The sequence below is a fragment of the Coccinella septempunctata genome, chromosome 3, assembly GCF_907165205.1.
Source record: "Coccinella septempunctata chromosome 3, icCocSept1.1, whole genome shotgun sequence".
NCBI lineage: Eukaryota > Metazoa > Arthropoda > Insecta > Coleoptera > Coccinellidae > Coccinella > Coccinella septempunctata.
Genome location: NC_058191.1, coordinates 41,756,133 through 41,776,934, shown reverse-complemented (window position 1 = coordinate 41,776,934; position 20,802 = coordinate 41,756,133). Strand labels below are relative to the sequence as shown.

The following is a 20,802-nucleotide window of genomic DNA, read 5'->3' as shown; positions in this document are numbered from 1 at the left end:
ATTTTCACAATTTCGGTGGACTTCGGTCTTCTTTCTTTTAATTTATTGCTTATCCCTGGTTGACCTCAAACTTCACAGTGACACTTCTAATGACTTATTGTTCGTTGCTAAGGTTACGCAGTATGTTTTTATGCATGGAACTGGTCCTGGCTAATTAGATATCAATACATCCTCGTATATTCAAAACTGGACGGAGTGAAAAACTTGAATATTCATCATCGAAGAATTCGAATATTTCATCTTCACCTCCTAACGGTTTTCCCTAGTACCGTATCCGTAAAATACAGACGTCAGGTAGGGATGAACCGTACGCCTAAGGGCACAAAACCCCTACGGATAAATGATAATCGCCAATACCCCAAATTAGCATCAAAAATACACGGAATTCTGGTGGAAAAATACAGGAACCCTCTATAAATTTTTGGACTGTTCGTCCTTTACCCCCACCATGGGCTGAATTAATATCAGGCGTCCTTGATTTTATTACCTGGTGGTTGCGAGACGTAGCATTCAGTTGATCCGCAGCTTCCCTAGGGGATGAGGTCGATGTATGAAATTGTATTTCTGCCAGTTCATAAGGTTTTGTGTGTCGTGCTGTGGACAGAATGAGTTCGGAATTGTTCACGAGGATGGAGCTGTTTTTTAAATATCTCAACGGTGAGGTTCTTTGTTTTCTTTTCGATAATTTTAATCAGATTATTTTTATTTTGTGGTTTATTTTATGTTTTATTCAAGAATCGCTTCTTGAACATTTTTGTCATGTTAAAAGGTCTCATAGTTCTACTGTTGTTTAATTCGATTTATTTCTTAGAAAGTTTTGGCATTCATTGTTTGATTCATCGGTGTAATGAAAATTTTGATTTTTAAAGCTAGCTTTCAGTAATTCTCAATAAAGTGATTGGAGTTTTGAGTGCCTCAACTGAAGTTTGACCTTCGATTACTGGTTTAGGTTAGATTTAGATTGATGGTGGTGTTTGGTCATTCCCAAGATTATAGTAGATGATTCCTAGTGCTTTGAGTCCATTGAAAATCCAAAAATCGAGTAACACTTCATTCATTAAAATATATAAAAATGTTAGAGTAGTTGCAACTACATTTTACACCTAGGTATAATGATTATTATAATATGCTTTGAAAATATGAAATACTCTTTCAACTAAATCGTTGGTTAACTTTGATCACAAGTTTTCACATCCAATATTTGTTCAGTGAAATTAGTGATTCAAGAATTCTTATTTTAGAATATTTCAGATTTAATCTCTCTGCAATAATATGAGTTGCTTTCATTAAGATCAAAATATTTTGATTTAATCAACTTATGCCTGCAGCCATCACAAAATATTTTGATCTATTTGAACTCATGCCTGCAGGCATCACAAAGTATTTCGATCTCTCTGATGCCTATAGGCATAAGTTGATCTGCACGCATAAGTTGAAATAGATCAACTTATGCCTTCATATCTTGTATGCAGCGTTTCTGGACTATTGATTGATCTATTTGAACTCATGCCTGCAGGCATGAGTTGATCTGAACGCATAAGTTGAAATAGATTAACTTATGCCTGCGTATCTTGTATGCAGCATTTCTGGACTATTTGACGTCTAGAATTCGAATTCTTATGAATATTTATTTCTGTACTCTCATACGTTTACTTCGGGTCGATTTTCGATATCTAAAAAATTCTCACGTAACGACTTATCTCTCGTCTAGATTTTGCTGATCCGTTTTGAGTCATATCTATTCGTATCATCGTCTAATTCATGCTCCAAACAAACAATTTCGCGGAACTCCCTATATCAATACGGCATATCTCGCTATCTTGGCGCCGAGCCTTACAGATATCTCGGACAATTTTGACAACACTAAATTTTTATGTTCATTAATTCCCCCCCGAAGATCTAGGACTCCACGGCCATTAAGACCAGCCCTCTTGATTGGAAATACCAGTTCGCGTCGTCTGATTAAGTCTGCCGAAAGCTCGGCTATATTGCCCCATAATGTCCAGAAAGGATACAAGTTGGCATCGAGTGGCTACACTTGGCACTATTTTATTGGTCCTTCCGGTGACAAATGAAGACCAGGTCGTGACATTAACTATCAAACGTTTTGTTTTATGTTTGTACTCTTTCGGTCCCGGGTTTTGAGCTGATAAAGTCGAGGTTCTTTTTATTTAGGTCTGCAAAGAACATGGGAGAATACACAAGAAAGATTGGAATCGCCGTTTGGGTGAAATGCTTATCTTTTGACAGCAAAATATACTGAGGAACGTCGACGATCATTTTAACCCTCAAAACCGATATTTCCACAATGAAAAACATGATTTCGCAGTTGGGCTTGGACCATGAGCGAGTGAAACGACCAGCGGTTTCGTTTTTCTTCGTTAATCAGTACTTTCGACGCCGTACAGTTGACAAGCATCCCGTAGAACAAAAAAACGTCCCTCTGAGTGAAATCGGACAATGGCAGAGCTCTGTTGTCCGTTGTTTGGTCCATTGTTGATGTATGTATGTACGCGTTTTAAAGAGTGGCACCACCTGGTCATTCATTAGATGAAATGGCGGCAAGGGTTGCTCGATTTAACTTGTAAGAAGTCCCCGTTGTTTTGGCCGACCAATGGGGTGGACGCTTTTGGACGCTGTGCGTTTTGGAACTGACCGGTTGGGAAGAAGTTTCTTGAAAAAAAAAACATGGAGTTCGCTTCAATAAACGTAGAAATCCAAAAAGATATTAACGAAAAAAATTCTATCAAGTAGAAAACAATCAAAATCATCTCATCGTGTTTTGAGGCGTTCATCCACTAACGAAATTGTTTCATCGTATACAGAGTGAGTAAAAAGTAAAGCTCGGAATACAGATCTTCGGTATTTATCATTCTGTAGAGCAGTGGTCGAAGAATCCAATTTATATTTGAATCACGCAAATTTTTATGTATAATTGAGAACTTTGCCTTGTATCTTTTATCAGGTATGAAGGCTTATTGGGTTTTTCATATGGCAACCCTAACGTCTTGTGCCATAAATGGATAGACCATTTGTAAATTTCGAAAAACTCGATTTTTTGGGTAAAAAATGAGCAAGGGATTAGAAACCTCCTAAAATGGCACATTTGCACCTTTGTCTAAAGATCAGGTGGTCCTACTACTGTCCTAGAATATGGAGTGCATAGAAGAAAACCAAACAGTTCATGATTCAATAGACAATTGCATTCCAGACAGCCTTTCAAAGTGAACCCACAACTGAAAAGTGGAAGTTCCGAATCGGAAAAAATGATATAGAAAAAAAGTCTTTTGACCTCAAGATACTACTATTAAAATATCTGTATGGGTCGAAGACTTACCCTGTATATGTGCTCATAGACCAAATTGTCCTTCTCACTGCTCATCTTGATTTTATATTGAATGGCTATAGAGGTACTAAACCTTGCATTTTTGTAAGGGTATGATGTCATTTTAAGGTCAGGAAGTTCATTTAGGACAGCAGATCTAGCTATAAGATGGTGATAATCTACTTTTCAGCCGTTTTGAAACAAGAAATGGGCGTCTAAAGCCTTCGTCTCCCACCTCAATCTGGAATCCGAATACAGCTATAGAATATACCTCATTATGAAATGATTTTTGAGCAATCCCACACAAAATCAGATAGACAGCAACAGAATCAGGATTGCCAGTCGGATGACGGTATATTTTTCATAACCCCAACGATGACAGACTGCCCAAGGTCGGATCCGAACCAATTTGAACCACTTTCCTACGTCCCATCCATCCAGAAAGTCAACAACGGTCCGGACTCTCACAATGGGGGCGTGACTGATCCATGGGGGAAAAATCATAACGGAACATGTGATAAACGGCTAGAAATATTACCCGCAAATGTCCCTACCGAATTCCGCACATGGACATAGGGGAAACTACCCGGCGTAGTGACTGATGCCGTCTAGAGCTAACTCAATTTGGAAATTACATCGGGTTAGTCAATCCAGAAACTGCGGCATCATTGGATTATATATCGGGAAGGTGACAAGGCCCTGTCCCAGAGGTTAACAATGTGATTATTGACCACCTCCTGGCTACAAAAAGATAAATCTTATTAGGCGAGACGCAGAAGATACGACTGATATTTCCTGGGGCTGTTTTTGCCCCATGTCCCTAGCTGTGCAAACGGCGAAGAAGGTTTTCTACTCATGACACCTGCGTTCATCAACACACAAGTTTTCATGATGAACTGTGCCACTCCTGGAAGAACAAAATTACCTTCAGAATAAATAGCTAAATCTGTGACACTACACATATGTGGATCTTTTAAACAGAGTTGTATTAAGCCAAAGTACCCAATTTTCCGAATTTCACAGTTTTTTTTTTTTAATTTTTGATCATCAAATTACTAGAAAATGGCGAATTATACGTGAAAATATAAAAAATACTTTTAGTTTACAAAATATTCAAATATTCATCAGATAGCGTCCAACTCAATTTTAAGAGTTAAGTTCTTTGAATTTTTGGTATTTTTATGGTACGTAATGGTCATTATGAGAAAACTGGAAGACGTGGGAGATATCTTGTCTTCGAGAAAGATTCATGAAATCAATGAAAATCTATATTCCGAAATTTATTTCATTCGAAATCACGTTTTGTGAAATAGACCTAAAAAAAGCATTTTTTTATGGTTTATGGAAAAAATGGTAAAGGAAAAAAGTGTTTCTTTTGACCTCAAGAATCTACTGTTGAAATATTCGTACGAGTCAAAGATCCACCCTGTATTTTTTAGCAGAATTCAATAACCCTTAGATATCCGCATGAAAAGTAACGAAATATTTCGAAAAAATACAATGGATCTCGAGTAGACCATTTCGTCCCTCTCAAGCTGATAAACACAAGCATCCACACAATATATACCTGTCTGTCATCCCTTGTATACAATCTTAAGGTACTCGGGCTAGTTACATGCCCAGAAGTGAAAGTAAACATTCTTTTCTTTTGTCCACGCCACCGGATTTCTTAAAGGGCTCGACCAACCCTAGTGTCCGAAATTTCACCCCTACTGACCGCACCCCGACTGACCAATGGAGACTGGCAGGGGTGCAAAATCGATTTTTACAAAGGGAAATACGCGAGCTCATTGGTCTGACGCTCGGCCAGTGGTCAAGGGATTTTCAACCCTCTGCTAGCAGGGAAAACTAGGTGTTTATTTCTCACAGGTACATAAGGGTGTACGGGGTGCATTCAAATATTGAGCTGGCTTAAGGACTACAAAGGGTCTGCTTTGTATCGATGGATTTTTGGATGAGAATATACAAGGTGTAAAAGAAATGTTGTGAAAGGTGTGATTTTTAGCAGAAATTGTATGGATTTTCCCCAAAAAATCTTTTTTAAAAAACCAGAAAATTGACAGAAATGGAATTTCTATTTGGGTGAGGCTGAATGTAATATGAAATGTTCTCCTGTTGGATTCCTTCTTTGGAAAATCATAAAATTCACTCTAATACGACAAAAAAATTCTGTTATGTTTAGTTTGTCCCTTAAAGTTCTTGAAAACATTGTTGAATTTTACTGTCTGCTGATGTTGAAACCATTGTTCGTTGTCCAAATTGAATGTCTTAAATTATATATCTAGTTTTTTCCATTCTTAGTGAAGTATAATATTTGTTAAAGATTCAATTTTCAAAGAATACTCTCTAAATAATTAATCTCCTTATATGACATAGCAGCCATTTTGGATTGACTTCACTTCAGAGACAAACAAACCATCTAGGACATGTATTATCACAAAAGTTCAAGATTTACCTGTCAATATTGAGGATAATAGTCAGCTTTCCACCATACCACATTTTCATATCACCACTGACAATAAATAATATCCACTTGAAGACTTTTTTTCAGAAAATTGATGAGAATGTTGTAAAAACCACTTGAAATCGCAAAAACATGAACTCTACCAACCCTTTTGTGCCCCTCAGTGGTCTTGTCAAAAGTCAGAGAAATATTTCGATGACATAGTCATTGGGATGACTATGCCATCGAAATATTTCTCTTTCTATGTCGTTGGCTGATCCGAATATTTTGACATTTCTTCCACTCGATGAAATAGATGTTTTGACGTACATTTTTCATCATTCATTGGAATCTGATGTAGACTTTGAATTTATGGAAACGTTTTTAGAAGGAATATATTTGTGCCCCACCCCAAACACGGAAATTCTGAGTTATGGCCCTGTTAGTCCATCGGATCAGATGTAAAGATTACGTGTGGTAAATATACGGACAGAGTAATAGGGAAGAAAATAGCCAATTCGTATCTTCGTATGAGTTATTCTTCCCTCTGCCCCCACGGCTGCGGTGAATTGAAACCAGGGACCTCATTTATATCAGCAGAACAATATTGGAAATGTATATGGGGGGATCAGACCAGCGATTTCCTGGTATTTATATGTGCATCTATTATATCGGGTCGCGGAAGTTGTAAACTGGCAAGATTGAGTTCATGCATTTATATGTGGGAAAAATTCGGAATCTGACGGATTTTCACGGTCCGTGGTTACGTAGAAGACGCGATAAGGACGGTAGTAGGAATCGCCCATAATTTCCAGCTTTCATTGTGTGAATCCTTCGTTTTGTTCGAGGATGGGGCCACCTACACTCGTTTTGGAAGAAGAAAATCGATAACCTAACCTAAACTTGTTCATCGCGATGAATCAATGAAATTTTTTCAGATATCGAATCCTGGATAGAAATTTTCTGTTACATCCTTCAAATTGTAGAAGATTCATTTCCCACTTCGTGAGAAATGAACGTATACCTACTTTATTCACATTTATTTTGGCAGTCGGTTGGCCATGAAATGATTTTCTAAAGTTTACAAAAACTTCTAGTTACAAAACTAGAACGGAGTAAGGTTGGCACTCATGAAATGTCGTTAATGTCATAACGCCGTTGCCACAACTTAAATCAATTTTTATTACGAAAATGCCGAGAGTTATTGCAAAAAAGAGACAGGGTTTTAGGAAGTGCCATTTAGAATTCAGGTCCGCTCATTCAAATAGTTATACCCTGATATTCTAAAATCCACAATACTTCAGAAAGTAGCGATTATATTCAATGTAAGAGAATTTATATAATGTTTCATCTGAATCTAAACGACTTATATTTCAGCTGAATATTTCCATAATTAGAAAGATTGTGAATGAAGAGGATGATAAAGAATTTCCTTCTATTGGGAGACCCAAAAAAGTGATGGCATTTGAGAATTTTATGTTTTAGTGAATTAATGCGAAAAGTTTACTACAGGATTTTCGATGAATGACATCGTAGAATAAGTTCCCGAAAATTGATTTTTCTATTTTTCATTTGACTTGTCCTATATATTGTAAATGTCTTAAGGTACCAATAAATACCTAATTATTATCATTATATCAACGTATTAAGATGAACAGCCCAAAATACGAGCCAGTTGTCCTGTTAATTGTTTATTCATTTGAAATTTTTGTTTGAAGGTGAAGTTCATCTTGTCTTGAAACTTCTTTTAATTCCTCTTACTTATATTGATGCAAGATGATTTTTGTTGAGGAACTTAACATTCTTGTAATTATCTGTTGATTCCTTCGAGAGATACCCATTCCACTGCAACATATGCATTTCATCTTCGGGTTAATATTTTTGAAATCTACAACTGATGTAACGTATTCAAACTTTAGCCAAAGAAGATAACGAACACTAACTCTCCTCAAGCTAGTGCATATTATGATATTATACTGATCTCTTGATTTTCCATGCAAATAACTGGATTTGGTATGCCTTCACTCAGTTTGTATAAACTTCAATTATGTTCTTCACATATTTTCCGAAATGATTCGACATTGTGATAAAATACGTAATAACAGAAACTTTTACGTAGAACGGGCAACATAGCGTTGATTTAAAACCCAAAAATGTTTTGACAAACTTCATAACCCCACATTTTCGTACTATACAGAGTGAAATGTGTCAAATTTCCATGGCCAACCGAGTGCTAAAATAAAAGTGAATGGAGTACCTATATAGGGCTGATGTCCTTCATGTAAAATGCAAATTTTTGAGTATGGCTTTGTTTCCGAGGTATAACATCACGAAAATGAAATATTACGCACCCAGTATACTGGGCAGTAGTATTTCATTCCGAGACCCCTGCTAGAATTGAACCGAATTCGACCGCATCCACTTTTCAACCCCCACAGAACCTCGCGGCATGACGAAACCTCCAATTCATAAAAATTGAATAGAAAATTGTTTTTCGTCCATAAACATTCTCGTCATTTGTCCGGCGACGGAGGAGTGAGGGCCTATCGATTACCGAAACAGCTGCGAATCTGTTCCCACCCCCCGAGGCGACCGGGTGTAGTAATGACACTCGACGAGCAAGGAGCGCGAACCCTTTACCCCCCTCATAACCAACCCCCTGTAGGGATTAGCAATCATCGGCTCCGTCGATCCATAATTTTAATTGTCGTTCTTTACAGGGCGTCCCATTCGACTCTGTTCTACGCGGATGTTTCTTCTGTTGGAACTGCTTTTGAATTCGGGCCGTTTAACCGGGGAAAACAAAGCGTCGGTGGTTTGAACGGGGTTTGTCGTTCATCGCGATCAATTGGGCTTTGTTCACGGGGTAGATGGTAGGTGAAGAAGGGCACAAGTTTTCTCCACAAATGGTCATCGATAGAAAAATTTACACGGTGATTTGGCGACAGTTTTTGCTATTTTTTGTGATTGGCAACCTCCTAAAGTAGGGGGATGGCTAATCTACACTTTTGTCTACATATTGACCTCTTCGTGCTTAAACTAAGAGCAAAACTACAAGTGACAACATTAATTCATAACCTACTTAACAGTCTTAACACCCACCTAGGTATAAAAATGGGCCTGTAGCCTTCCTAGATGGAATGGTCTTCCTCTTGGTGGCCAGATATTGCCTCAAATTTATCCTCTTCTTATAGCATTATTAATTTTCTCCTGAAAACAAGTTGGAGTTATCCAAAACTAACGTCTTCTTTTGTTGCAGTAGACGCAGACGGCAACGACCCTCAAAGTCACCAGGACATCCTAACATGCGGCTCCTGTCAAAAACCCTTCGCTCTATCGGACATCGTGTGCTTCATCCAGCACAAAATAGCTTCCTGCAACAAGGAAAACTTCGGACAGTGTTTCTCCAACACCGATCGAGAAAGAGACAACGACGATGAAGCCCTGCCATTGACCACCATCAACACCAGACGGCCTAGCATAAGCGCCCCAATCTCCAGCAAAAAATCGACGGGGAGCAGGGTGCATACGCCTCCCCCAGCTTCCCCGAGGCTGCTGGCACCAGCCGATCTCTGTGTGGATGGAGCTGCCTCATCTACTCCCATCAGGAGAGGATCTGCGACTCCTCTAACCACCTCCAGTCCCGAGGAAGCCGACGATATCAAACCGATCATCAAGAGGGAGAGGACAGAGTTCTCATCTTCCCCAGAGGATCACAGTCAAAATAAGAAGTCTAGGACGGAAGTTGCAGACGCTGAATCGAACACAACACATAGCGGTAAGTTTCAAATTTATCGATCTCCAATACCTTCGTCTCCGATGACAATTTTATCGTGGGGGATGTATATAGAGCATTGTCCAGTTGAACCCTTCCCTCACCCTCTGCATGACGTCTGATCTGATGAATTCAGCGATGCATAACAATCATTTCGGAGTTCTTTATTCATGAGGGCATTGATGACCATCGATGATGCAACTGTCCCCAGAGGGGACAGTCTTCAACAATGGAAACTCGATGTCCGAAATTAGATGCATTTCTATTGTTTCTCTGGGCATCTGGCGTTCTTAATTCGTCTCTATTCAATGATACGAGGGATGCATCTCTTGCGGTAATTCACAGTAATCAATCCAAGAGTCTGATTATGAAATTTCAGTGAATCTGAAGCTTAAGCAACTTGCACTGGGATATCATAACGATTCATCCGATTGTTAGCAAAATAATCGAAAATATTCTCGCCTGGGATGTCTTCTGGCCCTTCTGTAATAACTCCCCACTTGACAGCTCCAATAGAAACGCAACTCTTTGACCCGTTGTCTCTAGAATTCATAAACCCTTCAGCCGGCTTTATTGAATGTCCCGTTTGACGTCTGGATCAGCGGAGGGAACAGCTTTCTTCGAAATGACAGTTTCTTAATTTGGCCACCCTGAGTATGCGACATTTGACAGTGACAGCGGAACGTAGTCGATTTGCCTACGGTTTCAGCGGGAAAAAAGCCACGTATCTCGTGTGAAATAGGACCCGGGCTGACCCTAGGTTCAAGCGAGATATTCTTTCCGAGTAATGGTATTTCGGAGGGCTATAACTCCCCGGATCTGGAGAAATATTAGAGGTGCTCCGTTTGCGGGCCTTCTCGGGGAGAGATAGCGTTCTCTTTCTACCTTCCATTTGCATACGTTAAAGATGTGGTGGCGTGGCACTCACAAAGGAGTCCACGAACTCGAGATTATTTATCACGCTTGTCGCGAGAAGGGTGCTGAAACATCTTGTAAAATCCTTAAAACCACCGTGAGAGGGAGCGGCAAACGGTCAGGGTAGGTGCTGTACGGGAACCAACGACAGATTCCACTAGAATCTTCAGTTTTTGAACTCTTTTTTTCTATGAAATGAGGCGTTAGGATTTTGCAGGCATCTTCATTTTTTTCTCAATTCCAGATGGATGGATTAGATTGAAACTTGATAGGTGTAGTTGTGACGTATCCATACGAAAATTACTGCAAAATTTGATGAGGATTGTTCCACTAGAAGAACGAAAAAAAATTATGTTTTCAGGTTCGGTATCTCAGAAACTATTTGACACATTGTTTCTCGATATATAGGGCTTAGTCATAATGGGTTATTCAGCTAATCTATCTCGTGGCAATCTATTGAATATCTAACATCAAGTTTGCGTGAAGTTGGCGACGTCTACTCTTCACAATTGGTCTCGGCATCTCCCGTATCATGATCCTTGTCACGGGATTCCCGCAGCCGCTCTACAGAAAGAAGGGTGCCGGCTAAAGTAGCCCCACTGAATGGTTTTGGACACCGCACAATGAAAGCGGGCTTAAAAATTTGAATATCGCGGTCATTCTTGCCTTATCTCGACATTAAGGAAATAATCTATTGAGGCTTTTGACAGATGGTTCTTTCAGAAATAAGATTTATTCCCTTGCGCCTTTAAACTTCCAGCGTTAATATCTCAATGTGGCCTATGAAATATTTATGAATGGGCTCAGATTCGGCCAGGAGATCCATCTCAACCTTTCGATTTTATCCCTGTAAACAGGGACCCAATATATGTCGAGTTTTCGGATAATAATTTCGACGTCGAGAGGATAATTTCAAAAAAATCAGATCAAAGAGAGAGAATCAGCTTTGTTTCATCGCCAAGGCGGTTCAAAGCACAGTAGCTAATATCACCCACGGTCAGGAGTAGCAGCAATCATATAAGCATTAAGGCATACACGGACCGCCTGATTCTTGATATTAATAAAAAACGCCCTAGGCGACCGTGTTCAGTAGTCATCTTGGTACTGATTAATAGGCCTAGTAGGGTACTTAGCTGCCTACCAGGTAAAGCAGCGTGTACTTGCTAGTCCATAGCACGCGCTGTACCGGTTCATATCATCTGTTCATCTCTTTGGATCCGAGCGAATGCATCTTTTTTACGGGCGTTTTCTGTGCCGGACGTGTGGACAAGATAACCGAAAGGGTTGCTCAATAGGCATTCGGGCTCAATTTGAATAATTAGAGGGAGAATCCCCGGAGGGAAATGTTCGGCACGAGGTAGACACAAGACAGATTTTTTGTCGAATTTAACGTCTGAGAGGAGGTTATGTCACACTTCTGCCAGAAACGTCTCGTTGGGTTCTCAATAGGGCTGTTTTAAAATGGGCGGTTTTATTATTATACCTTGTATAATATGCGAAACTAAGAAACAACAAGGAAAATGGTCGAATAAAAGTTGTTCTGAATAAATCAGTCTTCTATAAGACTGTTAAAAATGTTTTTACAAGGGTAGTCTTTGACTTGTACAAATATTTTAATCGTAGATTCTTAAGGTCAAAAGAACTGTTTCTAAAAGACCACAGATGTGTACTATCATAGATTTATCTTGTTGTTCTGAAGGTAATTTACTTTACCTTTACACTTACTGTATATGTATCTTTTTTCAGTCAGATATTCTATCTGCATATATTTTTTTCCTTCTATGGGTGTATATTTATATCAAAATCAAGAAATTTCATGTTCTCTATCAACTACCATTACCATTATTGAGATTATATTCGAAAAAAATTCCTGATCTGGCTTTCCTCGAATCAATTCAGTGGCTTGTAACTATAGGGTGCGGGAAGATCTGTAAATGTGTCAATATTGAATTTATATCGCCGAAAAACTTAAATTAACGACATGTCCATGATTTACAGCCTCTCGCCCACAGCGGGCACGTCACTTCCCAACCCCTATTTCGTCCCTTTAAATTCAATAAACGGCGACAAACCGCTAACTGCGAAACGTAACAACTGCTAGAAATGACATCGAAATGAATTTTTTTATTGATGGGTGTTATTCCCACAGTTGACATGGCGAATTTAAGTTTTTTGAATTATAAATCTACATCTAATTTCTTGAAATTATATATGATTATGATCTTCACGCTGAAGTATGTTGGTTGGTAATACTGTTTCAATGCCACCCTTATAAACTGCTATTTGGCAGAAACCAAGCAACAATCGATGCAATGGCGACACTCTGGTTCTCCAAGATCTAAGAAATTTCGTGTCCAAAAATCTGCTGGAAATGTTCTTGCTTCAGTTTTTTGGGATTGCCATGGAGTAATCATGATTGATGTTTTAGATAAGGGTGGAACAATAACTGGAGATTACTTTTCGACATTACTGACCACTCTACGGGAAAGAATTAAAGAGAAAAGACGCGGAAAGCTATCCAAAGGTGTTTTGTTTTTGCAGGACAACGCCCCTGCACACAAATCTCATGTTGCCATGCAAAAAATTCGTGATTTAGGGTTTGAATTACTAGAACACCCCCCTTTTCCTCCAGATTTGGCTCCATCCGACTATCATCTATTTCCTCAACTGAAAAAAAGTTTAAAAGATCGTAAATTTTCTTCTAACGAGGGGGTAATAAAAGCTGTGGAGGTCTGGTTTGCAGAGCAAGAAGAAACATTTTTTTTGAAAGGTCTAGAGACGTTGCAGGTTGACTGTAATAAATATATCCAATTAAGAGGAGAATATGTTGAGTAATAAAATATTTTGACATTGAAATTTTTTTGGTTCTATAGTAGACTAACTGCGGGTTGCATAAAACTTTCATTGTCCGATCAACGATTTGACAGTCACTCGATTTCTGAAACGAAATCACTGAAACCTTTTCATTTCTGAAAATATTAAAAAAGAAGCAATTGAGAATAATTGTATGGACGAACGAACATCATAATGTGATACGAGAGTGATATTCTGAATGCTCATGACTGAATTATCGATTGAAAACAAATCGACGTCTATTCGTCAATCAAGCGTTGATTCCCCGATCAAGCTTTATGAAACCCGGGCTCAGACTTTTTCAATATATCCTCGTACACATCTTGATGTAGTAATTGCTTTGGAATTTATCGATTATTCCACACGAATAGAGAAATAATTAACTACCATTTGTCTCAGGATTGAATTTGTATACTTTCATATATTTCGATCAAGAAAACAAATCTTAAATCATGCTAAAACCGAATATGGGCCATTGCTCATCAAAAATTCCAACCCCTCGTTTCTAATGACCACGAGTCGCCACTGTGCAAACCCTTCGCCATCTTGGGACGCCTCTCCGAGGAAATTCCAGCAACTTAGCAACATATAGTAGGCATAACATTAGCATAATGTTCCTATTCAGGACCCTGGCTACGCCAGTGGCCGGCTATCATCCCGCGCCGTTGTCGGCAGAAATAAGAAGAAGAAAAGCCAGCCGGCGTGAACGATCCGGAGTCCGGGCACGTACGGAACACCCTCGCATCTCCCGGAATTTCCAGCATAAATGTCCAGACGATTTTTCATTCCCGATTTCAGTGCATTATTATTTGGCCGCCCCGGAGGGCGGTAATGGCCAGCCAATATGTGGCCTCAGCATGCAGATCGCCGGCCAGGAAGCCAGACACGGTTTCCGAATTTTTTCGAGGTGGCCGACAGGATATCGCTTTTTGTGGGAAGCGTCATAAATCACGTGGCAGAAGCGATAAAAGTTCGGCGGGGAACCCTTGACCCCAAGTTCTCCACATGGAGGCTTCCTGCGGTTTTATCCGAGGAAAAATGGACTATTGAGAGCCAAGAATACTCTGTGATTCTACAAATATCAGTTTACTAGATTCGGGCATATTTTAAATTGACAAAAACGCCGACAAACTCAAAAAAAATCAATCAGCAAATTGGTCACACTGAAAACCGTCTCGAGGCCCTGCTCCTACGCCAATGAAGCGTCCGATCTCTCACAATGGACCGGAAACACGGCCAACTGAGCATCTTTCGAGGTCAAACCTAAGACGGCGGAAGTTATGTCATAATGAATGTCAATTGGACCGTTCGGAGGTATACCTTACGTCTTTCCCTTGCCTGATTGCGATGTCCATTGTTCTATGTGCTATAATTTAGCGAAATCGATTCGTTTAAACGCTGCCCCGTACGCCGGTCGCATATACCCAAGCGGAAATAGTGGCTTCTTCCGGTTTTCCAACGTTTCCAAGTCATATTTCCAGCTAGGGGGTCGAGTTGGATCATTCGACTCAGATCTGAGAAGAGGATTTCTAAGTGAACATTCGTTTTAAAACTCCTCGAGGTTCAGGACTTCTCTTCTTCTTCGTCTTGGTGCTTTCGTATTCTGTGCTCATTGAGCTGAAACATTTTTAATTTCTTTGACTGTATGTCAAAATTGTCTCATCGTTTCCACCTCGAAAAAGTGTCTTCCCTTCCATCAGCTACTAGCAATTACCTTACGTCGAATCTATAAGGAACTCCAAGCTCAACCCAACCATATCAAACCTAACCTGAACATTTTTGCTCAAATATTCCCCACTTGCAAGAATTGAGGCACGTACTCTGTGCTCATTAAGCTGAGTCATTTTTCATGGCTGTATGTCGAAATTGTCTCATCGTTTTCACCTCGAAAAAGTGCCTGCCCTTCCATCAGCTACAAGCAATTACCTAACGTCGAATCTATAAGAAACTCCCAAGCTCAACCCTACCTTATCAAACCTAACCTGAACATTTTTGCTGAAATATTCCCCACTTGCAAGAATTGAGGCACGTACTCTGTGCTCATTAAGCTGACTCATTTTTCATGGCTGTATGTCGAAATTGTCTCATCGTTTTCACCTCGAAAAAGTGTCTTCCCTTCCATCAGCTACTAGCAATTACCTTACGTCGAATCTATAAGGAACTCCAAGCTCAACCCAACCATATCAACCCTAACCTGAACATTTTTGCTCAAATATTCCCCACTTGCAAGAATTGAGGCACGTACTCTGTGCTCATTAAGCTGACTCATTTTTCATGGCTGTATGTCGAAATTGTCTCATCGTTTCCACCTCGAAAAAGTGTCTTTCCTTCCATCAGCTACAAGCAATTACCTTACGTCGAATCTATAAGGAACTCCAAGCTCAACCCAACCATATCAAACCTAACCTGAACATTTTTGCTCAAATATTCCCCACTTGCAAGAATTGAGGCACGTACTCTGTGCTCATTAAGCTGACTCATTTTTCATGGCTGTATGTCGAAATTGTCTCATCGTTTCCACCTCGAAAAAGTGTCTTCCCTTCCATCAGCTACTAGCAATTACCTTACGTCGAATCTATAAGGAAGACCAAGCTCAACCCAACCATATCAAACCTAACCTGAACATTTTTGCTCAAATATTCCCCACTTGCAAGAATTGAGGCACGTACTCTGTGCTCATTAAGCTGACTCATTTTTCATGGCTGTATGTCGAAATTGTCTCATCGTTTCCACCTCGAAAAAGTGTCTTCCCTTCCATCAGCTACTAGCAATTACCTTACGTCGAATCTATAAGGAAGACCAAGCTCAACCCAACCATATCAAACCTAACCTGAACATTTTTGCTCAAATATTCCCCACTTGCAAGATTTGAGGCACGTACTCTGTGCTCATTAAGCTGACTCATTTTTCATGGCTGTATGTCGAAATTGTCTCATCGTTTCCACCTCGAAAAAGTGTCTTCCCTTCCATCAGCTACTAGCAATTACCTTACGTCGAATCTATAAGGAACTCCAAGCTCAACCCAACCATATCAAACCTAACCTGAACATTTTTGCTCAAATATTCCCCACTTGCAAGAATTGAGGCACGTACTCTGTGCTCATTAAGCTGACTCATTTTTCATGGCTGTATGTCGAAATTGTCTCATCGTTTCCACCTCGAAAAAGTGTCTTCCCTTCCATCAGCTACTAGCAATTACCTTACGTCGAATCTATAAGGAAGACCAAGCTCAACCCAACCATATCAAACCTAACCTGAACATTTTTGCTCAAATATTCCCCACTTGCAAGAATTGAGGCACGTACTCTGTGCTCATTAAGCTGACTCATTTTTCATGGCTGTATGTCGAAATTGTCTCATCGTTTCCACCTCGAAAAAGTGCCTTTCCTTCCATCAGCTACTAGCAATTACCTTACGTCGAATCTATAAGAAACTCCAAGCTCAACCTTACCTTATCAAACCTAACCTGAACATTTTTGCTCAAATATTCCCCACTTGCAAGAATTCAAGGCGTATCTCCGACAGTTTTTAACGGTTTCTCTTTGTTTCAGAACCCAGTAACTACGTTTGCTGCACCTGCAAAGCCCGCCTCCACTCAGCCTGGAGGCTAGTCCAACATGTACAGAACTCCCACGGTATAAAAATCTACGTCGACAACTTCTCCTCCAGCAAAAACAACAACCACAGTTCGAGCAGCGCCAGCAGTAGTTCCTCAGGGTATTCAACGGGTAGTGGCGCTCCTACGCTGCCAAACCTGAGGCATCACGTGTTCCCCCCACCGGATCTACACAACCCCTTCAGTTTATTGAACCGAATACCGACCTTGAACCACACACCAGTTCCTCCAGCCCCGTTGTTCCCACGACCCGATCACCAGTTCAGGATCGATCAGTTGGTGAACGAACAGTTCAGGCATCACAGTTTGAGTCTGGCGGCTGCTGCCGCAGCCGTGGCCGCGGGTGGTGTACCCCCGCCACACCCCGCCTTTCCAACGAACGCAGATCCGAGTACGACAGTTCCTGGTCTTCCTCCTAGAGAGAGAAGCATCCCAAGTCAGCCTATCAAAATGGAACCACAGCAGGATTTTTACTCGCAGCGGTTGAGGCAACTCGCTGGTGCAACCAGCCCGGGGTCGGCTCAGGCGAGCTCGCCGTTACCTCGAAAGCTTTCACCGCCATTTGCAAGTCCCTCGCCCTCGCAAATTCAGCCTACGCCGGCCAGCAACAACATGAGCGTCAGCAGCAACAGCACAAACGGTAACAATAACAACAACAGCGGAAGTTCTGGTGGCAGCAGTGGGAGTAGACCACCCAGCGCGTCGCCTCAAACCGAAGACGAACCTCAACCCCTGACAACCACACCCAGATCCTCTCCCCAAGTGAATCAGACCGCACCTCTGGAATCGCCGAAAGTTAACAACGAGATGGAGCAATGTTACCCTTGCGAATACTGCCCGCAGAAGTTCTCCTATCAGGACAGCTTGGACGAGCACAAGAAAACCCACAACGACGGCGTGTTCAAATGTAAAATCTGCGACCACACGTGTTACAAGAGATCCAAACTGAAGGCGCACATGAAAATACATCGAACGCCTGACGACAAACAGAGCAACGCTGGTTCCGTGGAAACTGGCGATGATTCCGATGAAGAAGATGAAGATATGGAGGAGGATGAAGACGAGGATGAGGAGATGGATCAGGAGGAGGAAGCTGAAGATCTGAGCGTCCCTAGTCAAGGCCAACAAAAGAATCATCTTCAATCGGCGAATTTAGTCGGGGAATTGATGGATAAATTCGGTTTGAGCAACATCGCACAGTACAGCGAAGCCTATAGACAGGCGGTCGAAGAATCCAGCACCAAGATATTAGCGAATAAAGACAGGGATAACAACAACAGCACAGTGTTGAACAACCATATGAAACTATCGGCGGATTTCGCCAAAGGCATGCTGCCTGTACCACCACCCCAACATCTTCCTCTTTTTCCACCTTTCAACGACTCCTTCGACTCCAGAAGGATGAAGATGGAATTCGAAAGGGGCGATTGGTGGTTGCCCAACCTTCCAAGGGGCGAAACCAAGGGTCTTCCAGGACCAAGCACCCTCATCCCCAACCAGCTGATCAAGAAGGAGAACAGACGTAACGACACCTGTGAATTCTGTGGTAAAGTGTTCAAAAACTGTTCGAACCTGACTGTGCACCGGAGGTCGCACACAGGGGAGAAACCGTACAAGTGCGAGTTGTGTTCGTACGCATGCGCGCAAAGTTCCAAACTGACCCGGCACATGAAAACGCACGGTAGGATCGGCAAGGACGTATACAGGTGCCGTTTTTGCGAGATGCCCTTCTCAGTTCCTTCGACCTTGGAGAAACACATGAGGAAATGTGTGATGAATCAGGGAAAAAGTCATCTTTTAGGCAGTATGTCGATGTGTGGCGACGACGATTCGTCGACAAGTCTGACCTCGAAAGAGGTGACATGACTTTTTCCCTGGGGCGGTCTAAGGCTGCCCCCACACCCTCCGAGTCTAACGTACTAACTAGTCCCAGAATTATAGAAAATTATTGTTGTGAAACAGTCTGTTGATTCGAATGTACTTAAATTTTCCTATTTTATTTATTACCACATATTTTTATCGAGTTGTACGAATGGCTTTTCCCGTTACGCCGAGAAAAGCGGTTCATTCACTGCAGATTGTTGTCAGAATTTGTGAGAGCCTGTAGCATCTTCCTGGATTGACTTCGGCGTGGGTACCGTCAATGTACTCATCCTAACGAGCTTCTACTACGAGGTGAAGATGCTACGAGCAGTTGTTCATTCCAGAATCAAGTTAGATCGAGCTGGACTTGAAAAGGATGATATTTTTCGAATACTACCTTTGTCTCTTGTTCTGCGTAACCGATACCAAAGCAATGTTTATTATTTTGTATTACTATTGAAAATGGTTTATTGAGTTTATACATACTTAACTAGATGTAGATTGGATTCATGTATATTTGTAATTAGGTTATTATTTCGAGACTGAAAGGGCTTAAGGTGAATCATTGCCGATACTTACCTCCATTTTTAGGCCCACCCTGTACATTCCCCAATCATATCATTATGGCCAGTAGCCTGACTGTATATATACCAGTATTTATTGAACCGCAGTTCTTCACTGTAATGTACAAAAACTGTTTTACTTAAACTACTTGAACATCATAAGCGAAATCGTCTTATATATTCCCGATGGATTTTGCTCATGTTGTTTAAAAGTTGTAATGAATGTATAGTATTATTATTTATTTGATAGTTTCAAGTTTCTCGAAGTTACTTATCTCGGTGTTAGAAAGAAAGAACACCCTGTGTATCATCGAATATGTTGAAAACTGGTAAATGTGCATGTATACTGAAATACGCATTTTCCGCGTACACAAAATTAAATGTGTTCTCATAACTTTTTCTTTGATTCATTGTAGGCGAATGTATGATTTCTAACTCATAGTTTTTATCATTGTTACTTTGTTTTATCGTTGAAATAAATTTATAAAAATTACATTGTCTTGTGAGTGAAGTACTAAGAACTTTCCTATATACGGATTCGCCTTCCGAAACTTGTACAAAATTGACATTAAAATCGATTTTTATGGCAATATTAGATTAAAAGTGGACCAGGGTTTGATTCTGTCGTTCCGCAAATTTTTATTAATGTAACATTGTAATTATGAATGTTGATATGATGTTATTTTGAATAGTTTTATTTTTAACGATATGGCTGTAGCACCATAGTGTTCATTCGAACTACTTGCTGGTTCCGATGAATGCTCCGTTCCTATCCAAAACTCTTATTTCAGTGTGTATTAAATCTATTATTACTGAAACTTTTTCTTTTATTTTAAAGTTCCATTATCATCGAACAATTTCTCTCAGATGGAAATAAAGCCACTTTCCAGTTAATTCTGTTACTTCGAAATTTGTGTTTCTTCTACTGCCAAACAATAGAGGGAGAATATATTAATGGGTTATCAACACAAAAGCGGGAAAAGATATCCATATAAGTGAGCTCTCCATCGCATAATTAAATAATCTTCAAAACATGTCAGATCTGAGAAGAAAACTTTAGGAAAAACTTAAGAAAAGGAAGAAATTGAGACTTATACCGAGATTTTTGAAGAAAATTGATAGGATAGCAATTGACAAGAGATTTTACTATCATGACATCTGAAAATATTACAGTAGATGTCACAATAAGTAAGCAATTGACAACCAGTGTCAAAATCAAATACATAACTGGTCTTACGTATAGGTATATACAGGGTGAGTCTTTGACTCATACAAATATTTCAACAGTAGATTCTTGATGCCGAAAGAAACACTTTTTTATTATACAATTTTTTCGATTCGGCCCTGATGAATTTTCATAATGAGCTGTGCCAAAATTACCTTCAGAATGACTAGCTAAATCTGTGGATCTTTCAAACAGAGTTTTGTATTCAGCCAAAGATCCCAATT

At 40.2% G+C, this 20,802-nt stretch overlaps 1 protein-coding gene across 4 annotated transcripts in view; it reads left to right on the top strand.

Moving 5' to 3' along the window:
• LOC123309454 (B-cell lymphoma/leukemia 11A) overlaps nt 1–20,171 on the top strand; it is a 38,559-nt gene extending 18,388 nt beyond the window's left edge. The window contains exons 1-3 of one of the 4 annotated variants that reach the window (XM_044892588.1): nt 307–657; nt 9,031–9,546; nt 16,863–20,171. In XM_044892588.1, coding sequence (XP_044748523.1) covers nt 606–657; nt 9,031–9,546; nt 16,863–18,793 — 2,499 coding nt within the window. In that variant the 5' untranslated portion in view covers nt 307–605 and the 3' untranslated portion in view covers nt 18,794–20,171. Of the gene's footprint in view, nt 1–306; nt 658–9,027; nt 9,547–16,862 lie in introns of those variants that run through there. The other 3 variants (XM_044892587.1, XM_044892590.1, XM_044892589.1) reach the window with 3 other exon arrangements.
• Nucleotides 20,172–20,802: the final 631 nt, after the last annotated feature.